This window comes from Topomyia yanbarensis, chromosome 3 (genome assembly GCF_030247195.1).
Source record: "Topomyia yanbarensis strain Yona2022 chromosome 3, ASM3024719v1, whole genome shotgun sequence".
Lineage (NCBI taxonomy): Eukaryota > Metazoa > Arthropoda > Insecta > Diptera > Culicidae > Topomyia > Topomyia yanbarensis.
Window position 1 is genome coordinate 322168737 of NC_080672.1, and position 23355 is coordinate 322192091.

The 23355-nt window shown below is 42.7% G+C and overlaps 1 protein-coding gene across 1 annotated transcript in view; it reads left to right on the forward strand.

The window, feature by feature from the left end:
* LOC131689863 (nuclear pore complex protein Nup160 homolog) overlaps nt 1–20527 on the forward strand; it is a 29524-nt gene extending 8997 nt beyond the window's left edge. Inside the window, exons 9-18 of the mRNA XM_058975208.1 lie at nt 17718–17823; nt 17898–18168; nt 18225–18425; nt 18483–18601; nt 18657–19223; nt 19289–19470; nt 19536–19833; nt 19897–20057; nt 20115–20318; nt 20392–20527. Of these exons, the coding sequence (XP_058831191.1) occupies nt 17718–17823; nt 17898–18168; nt 18225–18425; nt 18483–18601; nt 18657–19223; nt 19289–19470; nt 19536–19833; nt 19897–20057; nt 20115–20318; nt 20392–20436 (2154 nt within the window). The 3' untranslated portion in view covers nt 20437–20527. The remainder of the gene's footprint in view (nt 1–17717; nt 17824–17897; nt 18169–18224; nt 18426–18482; nt 18602–18656; nt 19224–19288; nt 19471–19535; nt 19834–19896; nt 20058–20114; nt 20319–20391) is intronic.
* Nucleotides 20528–23355: the final 2828 nt, after the last annotated feature.

The window sequence follows — 23355 nt, forward strand, 5'->3', positions numbered from 1 at the left end:
CTAGCTGACATAATCTCGGAGTATCATTATAATCCGGCATTATCTTGGAGTATCCACACAAGTTTGTCACGAAATGATAAAAAACTTGTAACATGATAGTTTACACTTCTAAGTTGTTTCCCGCCGTCGAGAAGCGTCATCAGGTGCACGCAATTTACATCGATTTTTCAAAAGCTTTCGACAAAGTACCGCACAACGTCGCAATCCTGAAACTAAAGCGTTTGGAATTTCCCACCTGGCTGACTAACTGGTTGCAGTCATATCTTTCCGATCGCTCGGTATTCGTGAGTATAAAAACACTCGCTCAAGCACATTCAGAACACCCACAGGTGTCCCGCAAGGCAGTCATCTGGGCTCGCCTATTTTTATTTTGTTTATTAACGATATCTGTAGCCGGATCAAGTCTGGGAAATTGCTATACGCGGACGATCTCAAAATCTTCCGAACTATCGCTTCTGCAATTGACATCATAGTGCTTCAAGAAGATATCTGTACTATTCAAGAATGGTGCACGCTTTACGAAATGGAAATCAACGTTAATAAATGCAAAGTAGTTTCGGACGCTTGCCTACTCCCGGACGTTATAAATACAACCTACACGAAAGAACAATTGAAAGCTTCGACTCGATCCGTGACTTGGGAGTGCTCTTCGATGGGAAGCTTTTCCGACCATATCAACAACTGCTAAGGCTGCGCGACAACTGCTAAAGCTTTCGGAATGCTGGGCTTCTTAAAGTGGAATATGGCTGACTTCGATGATTTCTACGCACTAAAAGCACTATACTGTGCCCTGATTAGAAGTGTTCTGGAGTATGCTGTACAAGTGTGGGTACCATACCATGCCGCTCAAAGTGACCGACTAGAACATATACAAAGATGTATTGTGCGATTCGCTCAAAAGGAAACTTCCATGGAATGATCCAGTTGTATTGCCTCCTTATGCCGATAGATGTATGCTACTCGATCTGCAGACTCTGGCGACTCGCCGTATCTTCCTGCAAAGAGTTTTTGTATTCGACTTGCTGTCAGGTTTCACATACAAAAGATCTTGTTTTGGTCTGTCTAATTACGGGGACTTAAAGGTCTCTGCGAATTTTACAACTCACCTTTGGACTTCCAACGACTCAACCGGGAGCGTCAGGGAGAATAAAAAGGGCGGAGTTCGGATGAGCAGAGCGTTTGCAAAAGTAAACTTCACTGTTTCACGTGTAACTATCGAATGCAGCAGTAGCTGCTTTTAATAATACTTCTTGCCATACCCAGCTACAGGGATGACAGCTGAGTGTAACGTGCGTTCAGGCCCGACGAGAGGGGGGTCAGGGGGGGCAACTACCCTGGGGCCCGGGTCTGTTTTGGGGGCCCGCATTTTTAACTGAATTAAATTTATTTTAATTTAATTGATGAAGTTTATTGTTTCTGTCGACACTGCAAATATATTACAATCAACTACTTCAACTTTAGCGGCATTAATTGGGTTCGCAATAATACATCATTTCTGTACCCAGACTCATCACACTCATCAACTAACACGTGTATTACTCAGCTACTCGACGGTTACAGCACCGCGGGGCTAGTTCAACTATGTGACGTCACTAATGACAACAACTGTATTTTGGATCTTTGCTTTGGAAGCCAGGAGCTCTCCGATCACTTTGCCGTTTGTCGTGCTCCAGCTCCTCTCGTTAAACTATGACAACACCACCCTGCTCTTCATTGTTTTCTCCGAAAATGTGTACCTTGTACATTCGAAGATACCACTGAGAAACTGACATATGCCTATCGCAAGACAGATTTTCGAGGAATGCACCTTTTCTTGTCTCGTATCAATTGGAATGAAATCTTGTCACAATCTGATGCAAACGCAGCGGCTGAAATTGTTTCGAACGTACTGATTTATGCTATCGACCAGTTTACTCCTAAAAAACTCAATCATGGCTGTGAATATCCTCCATGGTCGAATCGTACACTAAAAAAGTTTAAATTGGCCAAAAGGTCAGCTCTAAAAAAGTTTTCGAAATACCGAACCGATATGCTAAAGAATCAGAATCTTTTTAAATCATTGTTACAAGAGACCTAATAAGTCTCTCTTCAATTCCTACCTTCATCTTATTCAGAGCCACCTTCGTAACAATCCAAAAAAGTTTTGGAATTACGTTAATGAACAGAGGCGTGAGTCAGGTTTACCCACTTCTATGTCGCTGGGTGATTTAGAAGCGACTTCATTGCCGGACATCTGTGAGTTATTTCGCCAATAATTCAGCAGTGTTTTTACCAATGATACTCTTAATAATCAACAAGTCTCCGCAGCAGCCGACAACATTCCCCGTAGGACTAGTATTGGACCTCATTTCACGATATCTTCCGATATTGTACAAAAAGCTTGCACAAAACTCAAGTGTTCTAACACTCCTAGACCTGACGGAATCCCATCATCTATCATTAAAAAATTCTCGTCGTCGCTTTGCCTACCTCTATCCGTCGTTTTCAATATATCGTTAAGTTCCGGAGTGTTTCCTACCATCTGGAAATCATCTTACGTTTTTCCGGTTTATAAAAAAGGATCCAAAAGCGAAGTTCCCAATTACCGAGGAATCGCATCTTTATGTGCACTATCGAAATTATTGGAGCTCATCGTTCTCGAGTTTTTGACACATTGTTGTTCTAGATACATCTCAGAAACTCAACACGGTTTCATTCCCAGGCGATCTACTTGCACTAATTTAGTAGCCTACACCTCATTTATCGCTCGCTCGCTACAGGATCGATTGCAGGCTGATGCAATACACACCGATCTGTCGGCCGCCTTCAATAAAATCAACCAATGGCTTCGATCTTACTTGGCAGGCCGTAAAATGTCTGTTAAAATCGGGAATCATTTATCCTCATCCTTCGACGTAACGTCCGGCGTACCTCAAGGCAGCCATATCGGTCCTTATATTTTCCTTCTATACATAAACGATCTGGATTCATTGATTAAGTGCTTCAAGGTATCTTATGCCGATGATTATAAGTTATTCCATATAGTTAAAAGTTACTCTGATGCTTTGTTTTTGCAATCTCAGTTAGACATTTTCGCTGATTGGTGCATGACTAACAGGATGGTTTTGAATGCCTCGAAGTGTTCTGTGATTACGTTTGCACGAAAACGCTCCATAGTAACATTCGACTACACTATCTTGCAAAACAAATTAAAAAGAGAAACTACAGTGAAAGATTTAGTGGTTCTTGTGGATTCAAAGCTTACATTTAAGGATCACATTGCTTTTATCTCGTCTAAGGCTTCGCGTAATCTAGGAGTTATTTTTAGGGTTACTAAGCATTTCACTAACGTACAGTGCTTAAAAACGTTGTACTGCTCGCTCGTTCGTTCCATACTGGAATACGCCGCCGTTGTTTGGGCTCCTTTCTACAAGAACAGCATTCAACGCATCGAGAGTATTGAGCGTAAATTTGTGCGTTTTGCGCTGCGCCACCTGCCTTGGAGCGATCCCTACAATCTGCCTAGATACGAAGATCGTTGCAACCTCATTGGTCTTGAAACACTGTCTTTGCGCCGCAATGTGACCAAAGCGTCTTTTGTCTCTGATCTGTTATTGTCTCGCATTGACTGCCCTGATTTACTCCGTCTTCTCAACATTGATATTCGCCTCCGAAACCTTCGTTCCTACTCTTTTGTCCGTCTTCCAGTGTCTCGTACTAATTATGGCAAAAATGAACCCGTCAGTAGCATGTGTAGAGTGTTCAATCAATGTTACAATGTCTTTGACTTCAATTTGTCTCGCACTTCTTTAAAAAATTGTTTTCGCGCACCCTTTCCCAAACCTGATAGTGTTAGCCAATTTTTTATGTTAATGTTAATACTTTACCTATGTAAGATAGAGTTTAATAAGTGTTTATTTTAAGCAGTGTTTAGTGTTAGTCATTGTATCATTTGGTTTGTTTGTTAAATGTTGATACCTAAAAGATAGAGGTTTTGTGCCTACGGGAGAAGGAGCTTTTGAAAATCCACTCCCGCGGCTTTTTCCCTCTCAATAATAATAACTACGTTCCAATTGTTCCAATGGTTTTCTGAAGTACGTGAACGTAACCCAATTAGATTCATTCAACAGTGCAATAGAACCACTCTGGTTTCATTTATCGCAAGTGTTTGTCCAAGTGTACAGTATGAAGTTGTTTACAATTTATCATATTCTTAGCTAATGTTACTAATAAAAGTTGGATATTTTCGGAATGGGGTTGACGAGTAGATGACGAAAATCAATGAATGAAGCCACTTTGAAAACCAAGATGGCGAATTCCAGTTAAGACATCTCTATAACCTAAAATATTGACATTTTCGAAAAAAGAAAATCATAGAATAGATATAGGTATATTGATTTGTGATGCGGATGATATGATTATAGAAAACTTCTCTGAACCAGAAGACGTTATATTGGCCTTCAAAAGGGCATCGCTCATCTACTCGGCAAACCCGCTTGAAAATACCCTCATAGTTTATACAGATATTGTTTGAAATAGCTCCAAGGTACCATTTCTATCATCTACTCATTAAGCCCGTTTCAAAAATTCCCAAATTGTTAGGGTTATCGAGATTATTGTTCAATCGGAAGTCTCCATCCTGGATTTCAAAAAGGTGCCAAATATCCATTTTCATCATGTACTTGTCAAGCCCGTTCCGGAAATACCCATATTGTTAGGGTTATCGATAATGTTGCTCAACCAACGAATTTTGATAAGAATGTGAAGCGAATTTTTTACGATTTTACGAACTAATTCAATTTACGAACCCTTGGCTTGGTCCGTAAATAGAGGTTCCAGTGTACACATTTGATGCAGAAAAATGTGGGAATTGAACTAGATACTTATTCTACCTATTAGTATTCACCAAAAGTTGAAACTCTTTCTCTCACAACTCTCTGTCTCAGTCTTTCTAACAGCAGACTTCGCTGTTGGATCCCATTCATCGCATTCGGAATGTTTTCTCTCTGAATGTTGGCGCAAATGTAACAACTGATTCCAAAACCGATTTTACCGTGTTCAGAAACCAATAAAGAAAATTCGTTCAGGTCATAGTGACAACTGCAATAGCTGCATCCAGTGCCTCAAAATCATCAACATGTACCAACAATAAGAAACAAGGCAGCATCAGTGGTGCGAAATTTTACATTCAGTTGCCTATTTCTGATTAATTTGCTGAATTCAATATTCAGTTTCAATGCTTCCCTCATTCATTCACTTCCAAACTGACTGAAATTTTATGCAGAATCGAATGGTTGAGTGCAGAGGAAATATAAATTCATTCACAAACCAAAGCATTCATTTGTTATTATGTGGACAGTTTGAAGGCAGAAGTTCTTTTACATTTTCGAGCATAACTGAACTGCATAATCTATATTTGGTGCACTTTTGCTTGATGATCTCAGAGCGGACGGACGAGGAAAACAAACAAACCTTCGATTCATCGCGGCGGGCATAAATAGAATTTTATTTCTCTTTCAAGCTCACGAAGGGATGTCAATTTTTCTAAGCTCGGATTCTGAGCAGCATTAACGATGGTAGCATTAACGTGCGTCAAGGGAGCATGAATGATGGCGATATGGACTGTATGGCAATGTCGCAAAAAAGGTTTCCAATTGCAATGGCAAATCGGACGCAAGTCATTCTAATGGCCAGCCACAAACAAATATTCCTTTATTATTTTTATTTTTCTCATCTATTACTTATTTAAAATACTGACGACTCTGGTAAGCTAACGCATTGAATCGTATCAAATAAACAATTTTCATAAAAAATAGTTTAATTGAAACGGTTGCATTTGTATAGTTCCTCTAATCGATGTTGAAATAAGAAGTCATATATGGTACGGCCCGTCAGTACTTCGAACCCCGGGGCCCGGCGCGGCTCTCGACGGCCCTGCGTGCGTTACGGCATTGGAAAGATGTTACGCTAAGGGCGTACACATCATCAGGTAATAAAGACAGTACAGATATTCTCTCGGGCGTTATACAAATTAACGCCTCCCCGTGTTCTTCGTAATTCCAGTTTGTCGTACCGTACTTCATATGGACAAAATAATCCTCTGGAAAGATGTTGCCGCAAATTTTACGAAGCTTCTTCAGTGCATGGTTATTAAGTTATTAATAAGAAATACATAGTTTTAAAATGTGTCTGTACGGTGTATACCGAGGATAAGAAATGAATAAAATAAAAATAATAATTTGAATTCGGCGATTTTTGCGAGGTGCACTAGAAATTAATTTAGTTTTACATCGTTTAGGTTTAGTATTAAGTATTTAGCTTTTACAAATTTAGCATTGGCTTATCTGCCGATCATTCCGGCCACCTTGAAACATGTCGTTGTTCCAAAAAACAAAACAAAAATAAAAAAAGGCGGTTGTTCTGTTGGTGCTTGCTCCGGGTATCAGATCGGCTCCCGGAACAGCTTGGAGATTACTCCCGACGAGAAAATGTCCTGGCGTGAGGACCTCGACATCGGACAGATTGAAGTCAGCGGGCGAGAATTGAGGTATTGAGGTCTACCTGATTGCCTTCGGCAGGTGTGTTTTCGCTAACTTCACTGCAGCCTCCTAAAGACCACCAAAGTGCGGTGCTCGAGGTGGGATGAACTTCCAGAGAACTTCGTTGTCGGAGCATTAGAGTCGAAGATCTGATTCCGATTAGACTCATCGACCTTTAGCATGCGGTAGGCTCGATTGAGTGCATTCAAAGTACCTTTGAAAGCGATAGCGTTGTCAGAGTGTAACTCTGCCACCTTTCCTTTGCGGGCGAGCAGATGACGGAGTGCAGCTAGGAACGCTGTAGTAGACAGATCGTTCACTAGCTCGATGTGAAGTACCTTCGTAGAGAAGCAGACGAATATTTTTTTTTTAACTTAATAAATATATATTGTCTTCGAATTAATAAATTTTCGTACAGACTGAAATACTATACTAACTTAAACCTATTTTCACTTTGAACATTTCTCTACTTAAGTTAAAGTCGAAATGATAAAAAACGCTATTGAAGAGCTGACAGCAAACATCTACCGGGTTATTCTGGCCGTACTGCGTGCGATGAGTAGAGCGCCGAAAGAAGTCCATTCTCCGCAGAGACCTACCAGGAACGTTGAAGTCCAGCTTAGCGAGAAGCAGAGGGCAGTCAATGTTGTCAGCGAGAATATCGAACACAAAAAGTCGCTGCAGAAAAACTCTCCTGTTTCGTAGCGTAGGCAGGTTGATAAGAGCACAACGATGCTCATACGGTGGTAGTTCAAATCGATTTCGCCAGGGAAGCCGTCGAAGGGCATACCGGACGAAGCTCGTTTGCACCCGTTCTATGCGATTAATGTGTACGGTGTGATACGGGGCCCAAACGATAACTCCATACTCTAGAATGCTGCGTACCAGACTGATGTACAGTGCCTTCAGGCAGTAGACGTCGTTGAAATCTTGGGTGTTTCGTTTGATGAGTCCTAGTACTGCAAAGGCTTTAGCAGTAACTGCATTGAAGTGTTCGATGAAACGTAGCTTACGGTCAAGTATAACACCAAGGTCCTTGATTGATGAAACTCGTTTTACTGGGGCAGCGCTCACTGCATACTCAAACGTAATTGGCGAGAGTATTCGTGTGAATGTGATTATGTTGCATTTCTGAATGTTTATAGTCATTCCGTTTCTATCACACCAACTCATGATCCTATCTATGTCCATCTGAAGTGCACAACAATCTACCAGAGTTGTTATGATGCGATAAATTTTCAGATCATCTGCGTACATCACCTTACACGATGTCAATTCGCTGCAAATGTCATTCACAAAGAGCACGAAGAGAAGAGGTCCAAGGTGACTCCCTTGAGGTACACCCGATGTGATGTCGAATGGGTCTGAAAGTACAGTTCCAAGTCGCACAGATGCACTGCGGTTTGTAAGGTACGAGAAGATCCAATTGGTCAGCCAGTCCGGAAATCCGATTCGCCTCAACTTTTCAACAGCTAGCTGATGAGGAAGGCGATCGAAGGCTTTGGAGAAATCTACATACACTGCATCAATTAGTTGTCGTTTCTCTAATTTATCAATCAGAGTTGACACATAGCTCATTAAGTTCGTCGTTGTTGAGCGCTTTCTAACAAACCCATGCTGATCTGTAGTGATGATGTGTTTTACTGCAGGGTAGAGAATATCTAACAGCATACTTTCAAAAACTTTTGGGAGGCAGCTCAGGATTGAAATTCCTCTGTAATTTATGACGTCATGGACGTTACCGGCTTTATGAATTGGTGTTATTAACCCATTATATCCTAGCGTATGAAATTTCATACGCATAACTATCAATCGTTTAACGCGTATTTACTGCAGAATTTTGGCATCTAACTGATTTATTATTGCACTAATGGGATCATTGCACCTCATATTTCATTGTGAAATAAGACAACTGCCATTTTTTATAATTTTGTTTATATTTTTCAACCGTGTAAAGTTGGGACAAATGGCGGCTGAAAAGTAAGCAATACATTTAATTGAATTTTTTTGTTGGAATTCGTGCTAATAATTCTATTATGTGACAAAACGTTCCTACAGGTGTAAAAGAAGTGTTGTCTATCAGAAAATCCGAAGAAATATGTCAAACAACTTAAAATTTGTTGTTTTTATTTAAGCGTACGAAATTTTTTGCACGAGATATTTTCATTCTCAAAACCATTTTAAGCGGTGATTTTATTTTTCCCATAATCTTTGATACATTTTTGGTGAAATTGAAGATATCACTGCATTAGGCTCACTTTTTGAAACCCCTGGGTTATAATGGGTTAAAGCCTCCTTCCACTTGGCGGGAAAAATACTTTCACCGAGAGAGCGATTGAAAAGCATGGATATCGGTACAGCTAACGATGAAGAGCATTCCTTGACGAAACATGGTTGTATTCCGTCCGATCCTGGTCCCTTTGAACCGTCAACACCACGTAGATTGGTGTACACTTCGCGTTCGGTGAAAGATGTTACAGGCAAATTCAAGGAGAACGTCGGCAGACTACTCAGGTACGATTCAGACAAAGGTGGTGGGTTATTACTTAGCACACTTTGAAAGAAAGACGAGAATAGATTTGCTGACTCCGCAGGTGTCGTTGAGGTCCTGTCACGGTAGTTCACGTTTTCAGGAAAACCACGGGTGGATGTTTTGTTCCGCAAATAAGCCCAAAATTGCTTCGGCTCGTCCTTCATGTTACTCTCAAGTCGTGAAATGTATGATCGAAAGCAAGATGCATTCAATGATTGAAATTGTCGCTCTAAATCTCGCACAAACGATTTATCATCTTCACCTCTTTTCCGGAAAAATCGTTTACGAGCCTTCCTTAACCGATTTCGCAGATTGCGCAGCTCATCGTTCCACCAGGGGCGTTTATTTGTGCAACGGCGCTTTCGTCTTCTCAGAGGCACGTGTTGTTGAAAAATTAAGTCCAATTCGCGATAAAATCTGTCCACAGCCTCGTCGAGAGTACCCAGTGATAATATTTCAATCCAATTGATGTTTGAGATTCTCGCATTTAGCTCGTCATAATCGCATTGATTGAAATCATACCACACATCTACATCGTCAATCACTGGTGAACCGTAAAGAGTCTCAATGGTCAAAATAAACGGATGATGATGACGATTCAATTTCATTAGCGGTACGGGTGGTTCTATGACTTCAATATCACTGGCACTACTTACAAAGGCTAAATCAAGTAATCTTCCATTGTCATTCGTCAGGTAGTTTACTTGTTGTAAACCAGAAGCGATCATAGTTTCGACTAACAACAGCTCGTGCTCAGAGGATGCATTATTAGGGATAAAGCATCCGATTTCGTCATCAAAACTCCAGCGTAGCAACGGTAAATTATAATCACCGAGAACAACAACCCTAGTGCGATCATCAATGTGATTGAGCAGCTTATCCACACAGGCGGCATGCTGCTCATATAAAGCGAGCTCGGAATTTGGTGGTAGGTAAATCACACAAATAACGATAGATACGGTCCCACATGTGACTCGAACGGCAATCTGCTCTAGAGACCCAGCCCCATCGATAGCTACAATATTGCTTCGATTGTTTTTCTTTATGCCTATCAAAACACCACCACCACGGCTGTGCCGGCTTGTGGAAGAATTTCGATCACAACGATATATTGCATACTCATCGGTCAGCTCAGTATTAAGTATATTGTCGTTGAGCCATGTTTCGGTAAACACCACAACGTCAATCAGTAGTCGAAAGGGCTCCGAAGAGTTGCCGGGTCTTTGACCGGAGACCTCTTGTGTTCTGATAAAAGATTGTGAATGGGCGTTTTGTTTCGTTATCGGTAGTCGGGTTGGATTCAGAGCTCTGTGATTTTAATTGCGAGTGTACCGTCTGATTCGTGTTAGCCATTGACTTATCCATGTGCAGTTGTGTTAGTGCGAGATTGAGGTTAAATCGGGTGGAATTTTTGCCAAATGAGGTTAAATCAGATGGCGAATTCTAAACATCGCGTTATATGTATGTTGTCTATACACATTGCAACTGTGTTGATATCCTAGACGTCAAATAAGTCAATTGGCGAGATACATGCAGTGAGCGGGGTAGTGCTGATTGTTGTTGTTATTTCATATCTGCTGTTGTGATTGAAACCGAAACGTAGATCGCGTGTGAAAATCAAACTCACGGAAGATTATTCCCTTCTGCCAGGAGGATTTTAACAGGGAGACCGTTTTCAGCTGTAATCCAACTCCGACTTTGAACGACACGAAGGAAAGTTCTTCAAGATTTTTGCCCTTGGGAACTAACTTACGGACGTCAACAGTCTCGCTGGTGTTGAGGTTTTGCTGCACTAAATTTCGTATGTCTTCCTCTGTAGCCTTCGGGTCAAAACCAGATAGGTAAAGCCAAAACAATTCTTCGCCTGATTTTTTTTACTGCCAGTTGAATTTTCACGTTGGAATCGATGTCTTTGGTGCCTTCATTAACGTTAGGAGAGGACTGATCACAATCGCCGTCCAAGCGGGGACGTTTTCGGGAGCTGCTGGAGCTACCCTTACGGCCGATTTTTTCGTTTAGCACGGCTGGAATGTGCTGCAAAATTTTATTTATTTTTGCGCTATTTTGCTCCATCTCATTCCTAAGCTCCAACAGTGCCTTATTGTGTTCAACACTAATGGCGTCCATGGCATTGTTGGTTGATGAGATGGTTTGCCGGAAAGTAGCATTTTGCATTATTTCGAACAGGCATTGCACATCCAGAATAGGTTGGAAGATTTTGCGATTGAATCACGTATGACAGTAGATTGTTTTACACACTTTAGATGGAAAGAAGATGTACAAAATCCGCTGCATGCGATTTCATCTGCTTTATCCAATTCGCAAGTGCAAGCAAAACAAACCGAAGAGGCATCCATTGTTTGAACTTACTCAGGAAAAAGCAGAAATATATTTTCGTTGAATTGATCACGTAAAACTTCGTTGGGCCACGGTTACAGACGGCGGATAAAACTGTCCGCAATAATCGACTCCGCAGATAGAAAACGATCGGGTCGAAGACACTCTCGATGCCGGAAGATCTGCTGTGCTGTATTAGAGTATTGTGTGGGCTTTGCTACGGAAGCAAGTGTGGTAAGGGTGAATGACCGATTTCACGAGATTTCTGGCTCATTCGTGAAGCACATGCAGATAGCACTGAATGAAAGTTGTCACTCGGCAAAGCTTGGGGTAGCTGGAGTAGCAAGTGAATAGATCGACACAGAAGCTCAGCTGTGTCGTGGTTATGGCGATTAGCGGTGTCTTGCGTCCTTCGGCGGACACTTCAGGAGATTCTTTTGCGGGTAACGTTGAATTTGGTCAAAATTACGGAGACCTTAATAACCACGGTGTCCCAGTCCACCATCGTGTACTGTTGAGGGTGTCGATAGGGCTCAATCGTCGAGAAATGTCGTTGGCAGGATTGTCGACTCCAGGTACATGCTTCCAGGCGTTGAGATCGGTTGATAGCTGTATCTGCAAGACCCAGTTTGCGAAGAAAGTCTCATCGATTTGGGTTCCCGAGAAGCAGTTGCCAGTGGAGAAATCTGTCAGTTACAGGAAGCTTGTGCGTTGCGTTCAGTTTCTTGTATAGCTTGGTCGACAAATGTTCGGTGCAGAGTTCCAGTCTGCCGATTGTATGGCGAGTAGAAAGCAGGGCTACCTTGGACATAGACGCCAACAACTGGACCGAAACTGTGCCATCTGCTTCGCTTCTAACGTAACAGCAGGTCCCATATGCGCGCTCAGATGCATCACATAGAAAGTGAAGCTGGATGTTGACGGCGTCGGGCATCGAAGTGAAGCGAGGTACGCAAACTTCGCTTAACGGGTTCCATTTTTCTTGGAGTGGTGATGGAAGCGGTGTGTCCCATTCGCAAGCTTTGCCATTCTGCTTCAGAGCCCAGAATCGCTGCATGAAGAGTTTAGCTTTGGTGATCGTTCGACCCACGAGTTCGATTGTATCAAAGATTTGGGCGATGTACGAAATCAATTTTAGTTTCGTCAGAACAGATGCTGCAGCAGCAAAAATTCGAAGCCCATTTCTTGAACGGTGATCCAGCGGAAGCTAGCATTGCGCGTAATGGTGGATTCTACATCCGGCGCCCCAGAAAGAAAATCGTCGACGTAGACATCTTCCGTAACTGACCGACTCGCTACTGGATACAACTGCCTGGTATCCTGAGCAATCTGCTGTAGAGTACGCGTAACTAGGTGCGAAACGCTCGCTGTTCTGTACGTTACTGTCTACAGTTCACACATAGCGATGGGTTCGCCTGGGTCTGTACGCCAAAGAATTCGCTGAAACGGCTGATCATTAGGAACAAGAAATACGTGCCGATACATCTTCTCGATGTCCGCAACCAGAGCGATGTGATGCGTTCGAAATCTCATCACGATGGAGAGTTGATCTTGCTGAACTACGGGTCCGACCAAAAGCGTGTCGTTCAGCGAATATCCTGACGACGTCTTGCAGAACGCGTCGAACACGACCCTAACTATCGTCGTTGTGTTCGACTCCTTAAAAACGTCATCTACAGGCCCGTCAAGCCTTCTTATGTGACAGAGCTGTAAGTACTCCTCCATGAAGCGGTGATACAACTCCTTGATAGCAGGATCTCGTTGCAAACGGCGCTCCAGGCTGTGAAAACGACCCCCAGGAGGACTTCTGGATTTTCGAGGCGAGGAAGATGTACGACGTACCTTCCAGTCGAATGACTGTACTGGAGTACAACTCTTCACAGCGATTTTCTTCGGAAGAGTGTGCAGGACCAATGGAAATCGCTTCTGACTCCCAAAACTTCTGAAGTGCGGCTTCCAGATCCTCATTGGTAATTGGAGATTTGTATTTGTATTTGTATTTCAATTTATCATCTGACACGTAGTCTTAATGAATATGTTAAAATATCAAAACTTAAACTTAGATTAATCTAGAGCTACCAATTCTATTTGCAAACCGACTAGAATTTTCTCCAAAATCGAACAAATCCTCTACTAAAGCGAATATGCGGATACACGATGTGAGCGGTTCATTGTATCCGAATGATGTTCTGTGGAATCTTGGATGCAACATCGTTGTGCTACGAGACGATGTGGATGGTGTTCGAAAGTCCATTAATGACAATAGATGCGGTGCGTCAATTTCTCAGACAATAGAGGCAGTTTCCAGTATAGGACGGACTAAAGAACAGTAAAGTGCTTTCAGGCAATACGGATCGGTAAAATTCTTCGCAACCTTAGCGATGAACCCCAACTGACAAGTAGCTTTTGAAATAACGGCTAACCGATGTGCCTCGAATGATAACTTAGAATCCAACAGCACGCCTAGATCCTGAACTTGCTCGACTCTGGTCAGTGAAACACCGTCAATGCGGTAGTCGAATACAATCGGTGTTGCAATACGATGGAATGTAATCACCACACATTTGCGGATACCTACAACTAATTTGTTCTTCTGACACCATAAAACGAACAAATACAGTAGTGCTTGAAGACGTTCGCAGTCCTCGATCGAATGTACAACAAAATATAGTTTTAGATCATCAGCATAAACTAGCTTACAGCCGCCCCGCAGGAACAGTGTTACATCGTTGAAGAACAGAATAAACAACATGGGACCGAGGTTACTACCTTGAGGAACTCCAGACGCGTTGGAAAATGCAGTCGAAAAACAGGAGCCCATCTTTACACGTAATACTCTGCCAGTTAAATACGAGTTCAGCCAAGCCATCAATTGTACCGAAGCTCCGAGACGCGACAGTTTGCAAAGAAGTATTCGATGGTCGATTTTGTCAAAAGCAGCTTTCAAGTCAGTGTAAATTGCGTCAATCTGAGATCTGTTTTCATTCTGTGTGATGCATGTCGAGGTGAACTCCAATAAATTTGTCGAGACAGATCTTCCAGGCATGAAACCATGTTGTTCGAATGAAATGTAATTACGAGTGCTTTCTTGAATCATGGCGCTTACTATGATTTCAAATATCTTTGAATAGCAGACAGGCTAGTTATACTACGATAATTCCTCACGTTTCGACGATCTCCGTTTTTGAAGACAGGCAACATTGTGGATTGTTTCCAAATGTCGAGAAATTTCGCCTCGGCAAAAGAACGGTTGATAACACAGCACAGAGGTTCTGTTAAGTCGGCAATGCAGTGACGAAATATTACTGCAGGAATACCATCAGGTCCAGGAGAGTACGAATTTTTCATTTTTAATGCTGCCGACCTGACCATTTCAACCACATCAGCTGGGACGTCCAAAGCGGCCGACGCAGCTTTCTGCATAGAGGCGATATCAGGCGAAAAAACGGAAGCAAAATGATTCGCGAACAATTCACAAGATGTTGCAGCAGACGTAGATTCGGTTTAGTCCAAGTACACGGTAGCCGGCACTGATTCAGATTTCCGCTTGGAATTTACAAAACTCCAAAATCCTCTTGGGTTTCTCCTGAAACTTGATTGGACACGTAGAACATACGATTTGTATAAAGTTGCATTACGGTAGCGGTACGCATTACTAGCACGATGAAAGCAATCTTCAGTCTCCGGAGTTCGCTGTTGTCGAAGCCTACGTTGACATGCCTTTCGTACACGTTTTAAATCCCTTAACTCTCGGGTACTCCAGGCAGGCGACACAGGGCGACGCTTCCGCGGCACGTTAGAGGCCAACCACGATTCTATTTTATTACAGAACATCTCCGCCACATAGTCAACTCTATTCAGAGTGGAAAGTTGTGATCGATTTTGCGGGAGTTGAGAGAATCAACTACGGACACGAGAGGCGGTTCACTGATGTTATGTTCGGCTGGGACTGAATTTTCCAGCAGATCCAGAGGAATGCAGGTAGATCCATTGTACGAGGCACCAGAGTCTGTCCGTCCGAATGTCGTTTCGACTACCCACCGAATACCGTTACCGAGCAAGATCTTCCTATCGATGTGAAGTTCGCAGAAGGCCTCACTTCGAATAACGAGGTCAATTCTTCCTGGGACATTAAACTGTGGATCTACTACTCCAACGTGCAGAAATTTCCACGCCGACGTATCGACCGGCATGGTCGGCAGCTCTGCGGATGGCTGCTTCAGAATGAGAAATCCGAGTTTCGTGGAAAATGGCTGAGGTCTCGATTCAATGGAGGCGGTGATGGCATTTCTCACCCTTTGCGTTGAGAGACCGAACCCTACGACCGAAAGGGCCACCTTAGTGCGACGGTTGAGGAGAACCTTCGCTAGCTGACCAGATAAGAAGTTGGATATTGATGTCGAGTCGAGTAGCGCACGAGCCTTGTGTTCCTTGCCATGATCATCAACAACGTTGAGAGCAACCATTTCCAGTAGAACCATGCTATCACCATGCAGACTTGTGGTGGAGCAGAACTCGAACTGAGTGAGAGCGGCTGTTGACCCGGTAGAAATTGTTGTGATGATCCCGTAATGGCAGGACTCGAAAACACTCTTAATGGAGAGGAATCATGTAACAAGGAATGATGCCTTTCGTGGTACGTACGTGGTAACTTCGATACACACACTTCCTGGTTGTGTGACCGAAGCTTAAAAAGTTCCAACACAATCGTTTTTGTGAAACCAGCTGCTGGCGCCGGCGGACGTCCTTTCCTAGGAACACTGGATAGTTACAGAGGGAATGGTTGTCTGAACATGCTAGCTGACATGGAGAATCTTGGTTGGGCGTAGCAGCTGCGTTAGCTGCAAACTTCATCTTTGTGGCCTTCCAACTCGGAGGGCCGGCCATCGGTATCTGCATATCTGGTCCGACGGAATTAAGGACGCGCACCCGCTTGTACAGTGAGTGTGGATTGGTCCAGCTTGTTCAACAGCATGTTAACCAGTGGCGTATCTCAATGCTCCACAGGTTTATCCAATTTCGCCAACGCCCGTACATGGCACAGAAAATCGTCGACCAGACTAGATGCGCTTAGCAGTCTCCTGTTTGACCGCTGGTAGCTCGTAGAATACTCTTAACAGTTGACGATTGTCGTCCCTCTTGTATAGGGCATCCCATCTCGATGCATAGTTGCCGGTTCAACGTCAACTGACTCGAATGGCTTCTTTGCGTTCTCTTCAAGCGATTCTAGAAGGTACTGAAGCTTGGTGACCGTTCGAATGTCCCCGTTTGAATGAATCATGGAGGTAAAGGTATCTTGAAATGAAAACTAACGTTACAAATCGCCATGTGTGACGCCAGATACTCCTCCTTGTCCAGTCTCTTAACTGCATTCTGTTCCTCCATGAACTGCACATAAGCTCTATCCAGCGTCTCGACTCAACACTCAACTGAAAAGTATCATGTGCAAGATCGAACCGGCGGAAGAACTTCTCCACCGTATCACGAATTGCCAGCAATCCATTGCGCTGGACAAGCCGGTCGCCCAACACTGTCTTCTCTGTGGGTGGCATCACGACGCACTACGAACGGAAACGGCAGTTAATCAATAACAGACTCCTTCTCGACGCGAACTAATCGTTTCTGCGCGAACCGAACGAGGTAAAAACACTCGAAACGACGAAATCCTTCCCGACACGATTAATTGCTCTTGGCGAACGCGAAATTCGTACGGAAGTGAGCAGTTTTGCAGCCGAGTGATTGCTCCTTCCCGCGAACTAACTCATTTCTACACGCTATCGCAAATCGAGGGCGCGAAACGATTTTTCACTCGATTTGCAGACCGTACATCAATTATTGACTGAAGGTCACCCACTTTTTTAAAAATTAAAAAAAAATCGTTTGGCCGAAAGTTGGAATGGACTCACCGGAGATTTAACTGACAACAGCTTCCCAAGCAACGCACGATTAGCGTTCTAAATAGCTGTGCAGACTCGGCTATCAGGGTTCAACTATCTCTCGATACGTTCCAATAGCCACCAGTTTTAATGGCCTAATTGATGGTTTGAAAATGGCCACACACCAAGCTCTTCACACGCGACAAGAATCGCAGTAGCACGAAAATCTTTCCACCATATAGTAGCATTCGTTTTGATTTGCAGACTGAGTAGCTCCGTCTAATAGTAATTCGAATGCAAGGCGATTATTTCGAGGTGCACTAGAAACAATATAAAATGTTTAGGTAATTCAAAATTTTCGGTTTAGAATAAAGTATTTAGCCTTTACAAATTTAGCATTAGCTTATGTGCCGAACGTAGGCTTTACATCCAAGTTTTTCTTTTACTTCACAGTGTAGCCTAACATCCGTTATTCAGTCCATCGAAGATCTCCCGAAAGCAATGGCAGTTGTGCTCCAAAAACTGAAACTCGACTATGAATCGGAAGTGGAGTCCTGTTGTAAGTTTTTACCACCCCGTCTGTTTAACAATTCCGTCAATACTATCATTTCATGTACTTCAAAATTTGCCTAGATTATTCCAGCTCACGAAGTTTGCCGTTCGGGGGTCTGCTCGGAGTGCAACTGTTAACGGAGACCGTTCGCCAGATGATACAGCTGCGCTACATGGTCGTTCGGAATTTGATTGTGTTTCAGCATTTACTGCTGAATAATTTTGCCCTAAACTGCAATGCGATGGAAATTATTCGCTCCAAGTGTATCCCGGATGGTGAAGTTTTTCTGCAATCGTACTACGTGATGAACTGGATTGCCGAATCGACGGTGGATTATGCCTCCATTCGAAGGTTCGATCATCGCTCGTTCTTTCTGTCAGCATTTATTCTCCAAGTTTTTATTTCAGCAAATCATTGGAGAGCGATGCCTGTATGGTGATTGGCCAGGAGGAAGCTTACGGTTTCGAGTACATTTCATTACTGCATTTGTTTGTTGCTACCAGGGGACTTAAGACGAGTGTGGCTAGTGAAGAGGCCCAGCATTTTATGGAGAATTCGGAATGGTCTTCCGTTTTACTGGATATTTCCAATAGGTTGCTTCGCCTGATGTAAGCCTAAATAACGTTATGCTTTCATGTGATTGCTAAGAACTTGATCGATTTTAGTTGGCCCGTGGCTGGTGATTTCACGTTCGGCCAGTGGCTTATGCAGGGGGAAATGAACATTTTCATTGAAGAATACGTACGTCTGCTAAACACCTGGTGCGAATGGAATAATTGCTCTCGTATGTATACATCTTGAAACTACTTAATTTCTATCTGAATCCATCACATTTCTAGGTAACTTCATCCTGGCCAAATCTTATTTGATGAACGGTGAGCACGCGAAGGCTTTAGATCTCTTCCCTCAATCGGCGAAAGGAATCTTCAATGAACCTTATCTGATTAACTTTGCCAAGCCTTCCGACGCTTCGTCGGTTCCACCCGATGAGATGTTGAGTATTTTCTACCTCAAAGTGATCCGTTTGTTTGAACACTACGGTGCGTATGATTGTATTAATGTGCTGGCGCAGATTGCGATCGGAACCTCGCTGCAAAGCAAACAGCAAGCGATGTTCCAAAGCATTGACTTTAGCAGTCACATGGAGTTGGGACATTACGAGGAAGCGTACCATTCGCTGGTGTACAACTGTGAGCCAACACGAAAGAAGGACTGCCTGAGACAACTAGTGTGGCGTTTGTTCCAGGCCAAAAAGTTCAACATTCTGATCGATCTGCCCTACTATGGATTGGAGATGGATTTCCAAAATATCGTGGAAATGCATGCCCGATCGGTTGAGATAACTGAGAATAGTCACTATGACTTTTTGTATTCGTATTTCATTTTGAAAGGAAACATGCGGAAAGGTAATAAACATTCTCTAGTTCATATTTTGGATACTAATGATATATCATCATTTATTATTTTCCAGCTGCCATCATATCATATGAAAAGGCCATGCGATGCCAACTAGAATGTAATTCTCTCGTGTTCATGAAGTTGCGCTGTGAAGCTCTGCTGAAGTGTGTCAATGCGTTGAATCTCGTGGCACCGGATTATGCCTGGATTGCCAAACCCACCGTTTTCAAGGAAAATAGATCACCGGATGAACGGGTAGCTAAATCAATCATGTTCAAATGGTAGCAAATATCATTAAAATTTTCTTTTGCACTCTTCAGGAAAATCAGATTGTCGTCATCAGTTTAGCTGATGTCCGGAAAGAGCTTATGATAACGGAAGCCGCGTTGGAAATTTCCAAACAACTTGAAGATTACAAAGCGGTACTGGATGTGGATACAGCCGAGTTAATTGTTATTCTAGCGAACGCAAAACTGTATGCTACTGCTTTCAAGCTGGCACATGCTCTTGGAAGGAGCGTACTGCCAGTGTATGAAAGTCTGGCGATTGCGTGCGTAATGTGCGCCATGCAGGACACGACCGATAGTTGGGACTGGTTACACAAAAATAATCTTACTGGTAAGTACTAATCTGCGAAAAGCATTTTCATTTATAAACGAACGTTTTTGTTTCGCTCTGCAGAATCAGTAATCAGCATCGACAGTACAAGTACCGCTTGGAATTATTTGAAGTACTGTCTGTCCAATGAAACTAATGATCCTGAAGCGTGCCATGTGGCGGTTATAAATCAAATAATTTCCAAAAACGCGTTTTCACCGCAATGGTTGACGGATTATTGTATGGTAAGATTCTTGTTCTAATTGCGCATGAGTTGGTAAGTTAATAATTTCCACGTTTAGAGCAAAACGCCAACTAAATTGCTGCAGTTATACGTGAATTACGGCCGACTGGAGGAAGCTTTTGACATAGCTGTGAAACTAATTCAACCGCAGCTGATCAGTCGAAGTTCGATAACATCACTTCATCTCAATAGGTTCCTGCTCCCAATTACGCTGATCGATCGGCTTCAGTACGAACTACGCAAGGATGCAAAATTTAAAGAGGTATAGATTTGAACTTGAAATCCGATTGATATAATTTAGCAAATCTGACTAATGTATTTTTCTCAATTTTCAGCAAACGAATGTTTTAGGGCAGCTTATAGATTGCCTAGCAAAATAAGGACCTAATCTGAATTTGTCTCTACAAGTATTTAAAAAAACAATTGATTAAGACAGTTATTGTACACAATCGACTAAGCTTCGTCTGTTTATTGATTCTATAACATTTTCCGAAAACGACTCCCTAGAAAATAAAATGTCGAAGCTTTTCACTCAGAAATATATTTTCCAGAAAATATTAAATCTCAGAAAACTAATTTCCAGAAAGTACCAATGCCCAGAAAACCTCCCCAGAAGGAACCAAAATCGAGAAAACTTTTTGCTAGAATGTACCAGTATCCCCCCCCCCCCCCATTGTTTCAACAGCATTCGCTGCATTCAAGTGAACTTTCATCATGCCAAAGGTACCACCACCATCTTTACACTGAGGTTCATCAAAGAGCGCCCAAACATCACTCTTCTGCAGGAACCGTGAGCAAATAAACAAAATCTTTGGTTTAAATTCTCCAGTTCACAAGTCAGTATATTGTGACGACCAGCCAACTTTAAGAGCTTCAGTTTTGATAAACAGAGCAATACAATTCTTTCCAGGATTCATTCAACGAGACGTCGTTGCAATAACAACGGAGGCAACGACAGCTATGGGAAAACAGGAGATTGCGATCGCATCTGCCTACTTCCCTGGCGATGCGGATACAGCACCTCCGTCTGAAATTGATGCCCTCATAAAGTACTGCAGAAGCCAATAAACTCACAGTGCAAAAACACAGGAAAATAAGGAAAACAAATTGGTGTGTATTTCGCTCACACCTGGAACAGTCGAAAAAAAAGGGAAGTAAGATCCAATCTCCAGTAGATCTGGAACGATATACAAATGCGGATCATAACCGCCTATAATGGCAGTTGCCCTCTTGTAACGAGGTCTGCATGCCGTGATGTTCCTTGGTGGAACGAAAATCTAGCAACACTTAGGAAGGAAGCTAGGCGCCTGTTCAATGCAGCGAAGATTACTGATAACTTGTCAAACTACAGAACCGCTCATACAAAACACAACGTTGTGTTGAGGAAGACTAAAATACAGCGCGAGTTTTGTGAAAACATCGGAAACTTTCCAGAGGCAGTTCACCTTCAAAAGGCCTTTTCAAAGGATCACACAAATGGCCTAGGGCAAGTGAAAAAAGGCGATGGTTCGCTCACAATTGGCAATAGTGAAACATTTGATGTTCTAATGAACCTCCACTTTCCTGGGTCGGTTGCGAAAAACTATAATTCGACAGGTCAGGTTTGTGATGGATTCGGTCCTAACCGGACTTGCTAGGCATCACAGAAACTGGCCTGTCAGATTTGCACACCATCTCTAATTAATTGGGCTGTCAACACCTACAAATCCCCCGGACCTGATAACATTCTTCCAATATTTTTACAAAAATCGGCAGACTTAACTCGTTCGGATCTACTAAACATTCTGAGAGCCAGTCTTATACTTGGGCACACACCCCTGAACTGGAGAGAAGTTAGGATAATATTTATTCTAAAACAGGTATAAAGACTTGACACTACCAAATGCCTTTAGACATACTAGTTTGTCATCAACACTTCTGAAACTGATGGAATAACTGCTGGACCACTATATTCGAACGGAGCACTTATCGATAGTTCCGCTAAGCAAGTACCAGTTTGCATATCAGAAGGGCAAATCTACGAAAACAACCCTACATACCTTAGTGACACTTATTGAGAAAACCCTCAATACCTGCTTTTGAAAATACGTCCTATAGAAAAGTGGAAAAATCGATAGGGGACTAGATTCTTGCAATGCTCAAGAGCCGAGAGATCGCAGCAACACGCCCTGCTCCATCGGAATCGCCGAACTGACCTCGGCACCTAGCTGCTTGGCTCGGTTTCGGGAGAACTTCTCTCGCCGGGTAACTCTCCGTCGGAGTAGGTCAGGTCCGTCGTCGGGGACCAGACCGAGTAGTTCGCGAACAAGGCGGGGAGCTGAATGGTTCATCAAGGAAGTAGTACTAAATGGCACAAGAAGGGAACTAAAGGCCTTAAAGGAGTTGCGGTGCTAAATGGCACCGGACACGAAGCCAAAGAACTCAAAAGGTTGCGGTAATGAAACTAAAGAAGAATCGGTATCGGGAGAACTTCTTTCGCCGGGGAACTCTCCATGAAAAAACGACGACAGTAGCGCACCTGGTTTGGATATCCTAACTACCTTCGAAACCGTTAGAGATTTTACACAAGTTGAATGCTGAAGATAGACGACTGTTCTCTGTGCTGGTAGTATGTCAAGGATGGGTGCTGTAACCCTACTGAAAGAACTAACTGCTAAGTAGTTGGATAGGAGTGTGTGCACATAAAAAACATCTTCCCGAAGTAATGCCGTAAGGTAATGCCGGGAAGGAATTAGGTTCCGTGCAAGAGTAGATGTATTAGCGAGTCGGGTGGCTACCCAAACCCGTTCCTTGAATTTTTGGTTTGGTTCTTGTACATTTTTTTCCTACTCAGGTTGTTTTTGAACATTTTTCTGTTCTCTAAAAACATATTAATAATATTCATATCCCCCCTCCCCTTGACCCGGAAAAATTTTTCTTACTACGCCACTGTATCGACATAGCCTATACTGCCCATATATGCATAAGAGTCCCATATTGAAAAACAGCAAGCCGAGAAAAATGCTGTCCAAGATTTATATTTTTCATTGTGTCTTATGGATGGGACAACCATGTTTTGGAATTTTTTTCGATATTTTCTGAACAAACCTGGTAATCTTATTTGTGCATTATGATTCAGTGGTGATGCAGAATACAATCCAACAGATATCTTATTTTCGACAAAAATCCATATGGGACTCTTATGCTTATATGGGCAGTATACACTCCACACAATTCACGTCAATGCAAATGAAAACTTTTAAATATCTACCTGTCACATTCAAGAATCGCATTCTCCCTCTGTCGCTCTCTGTTAAACC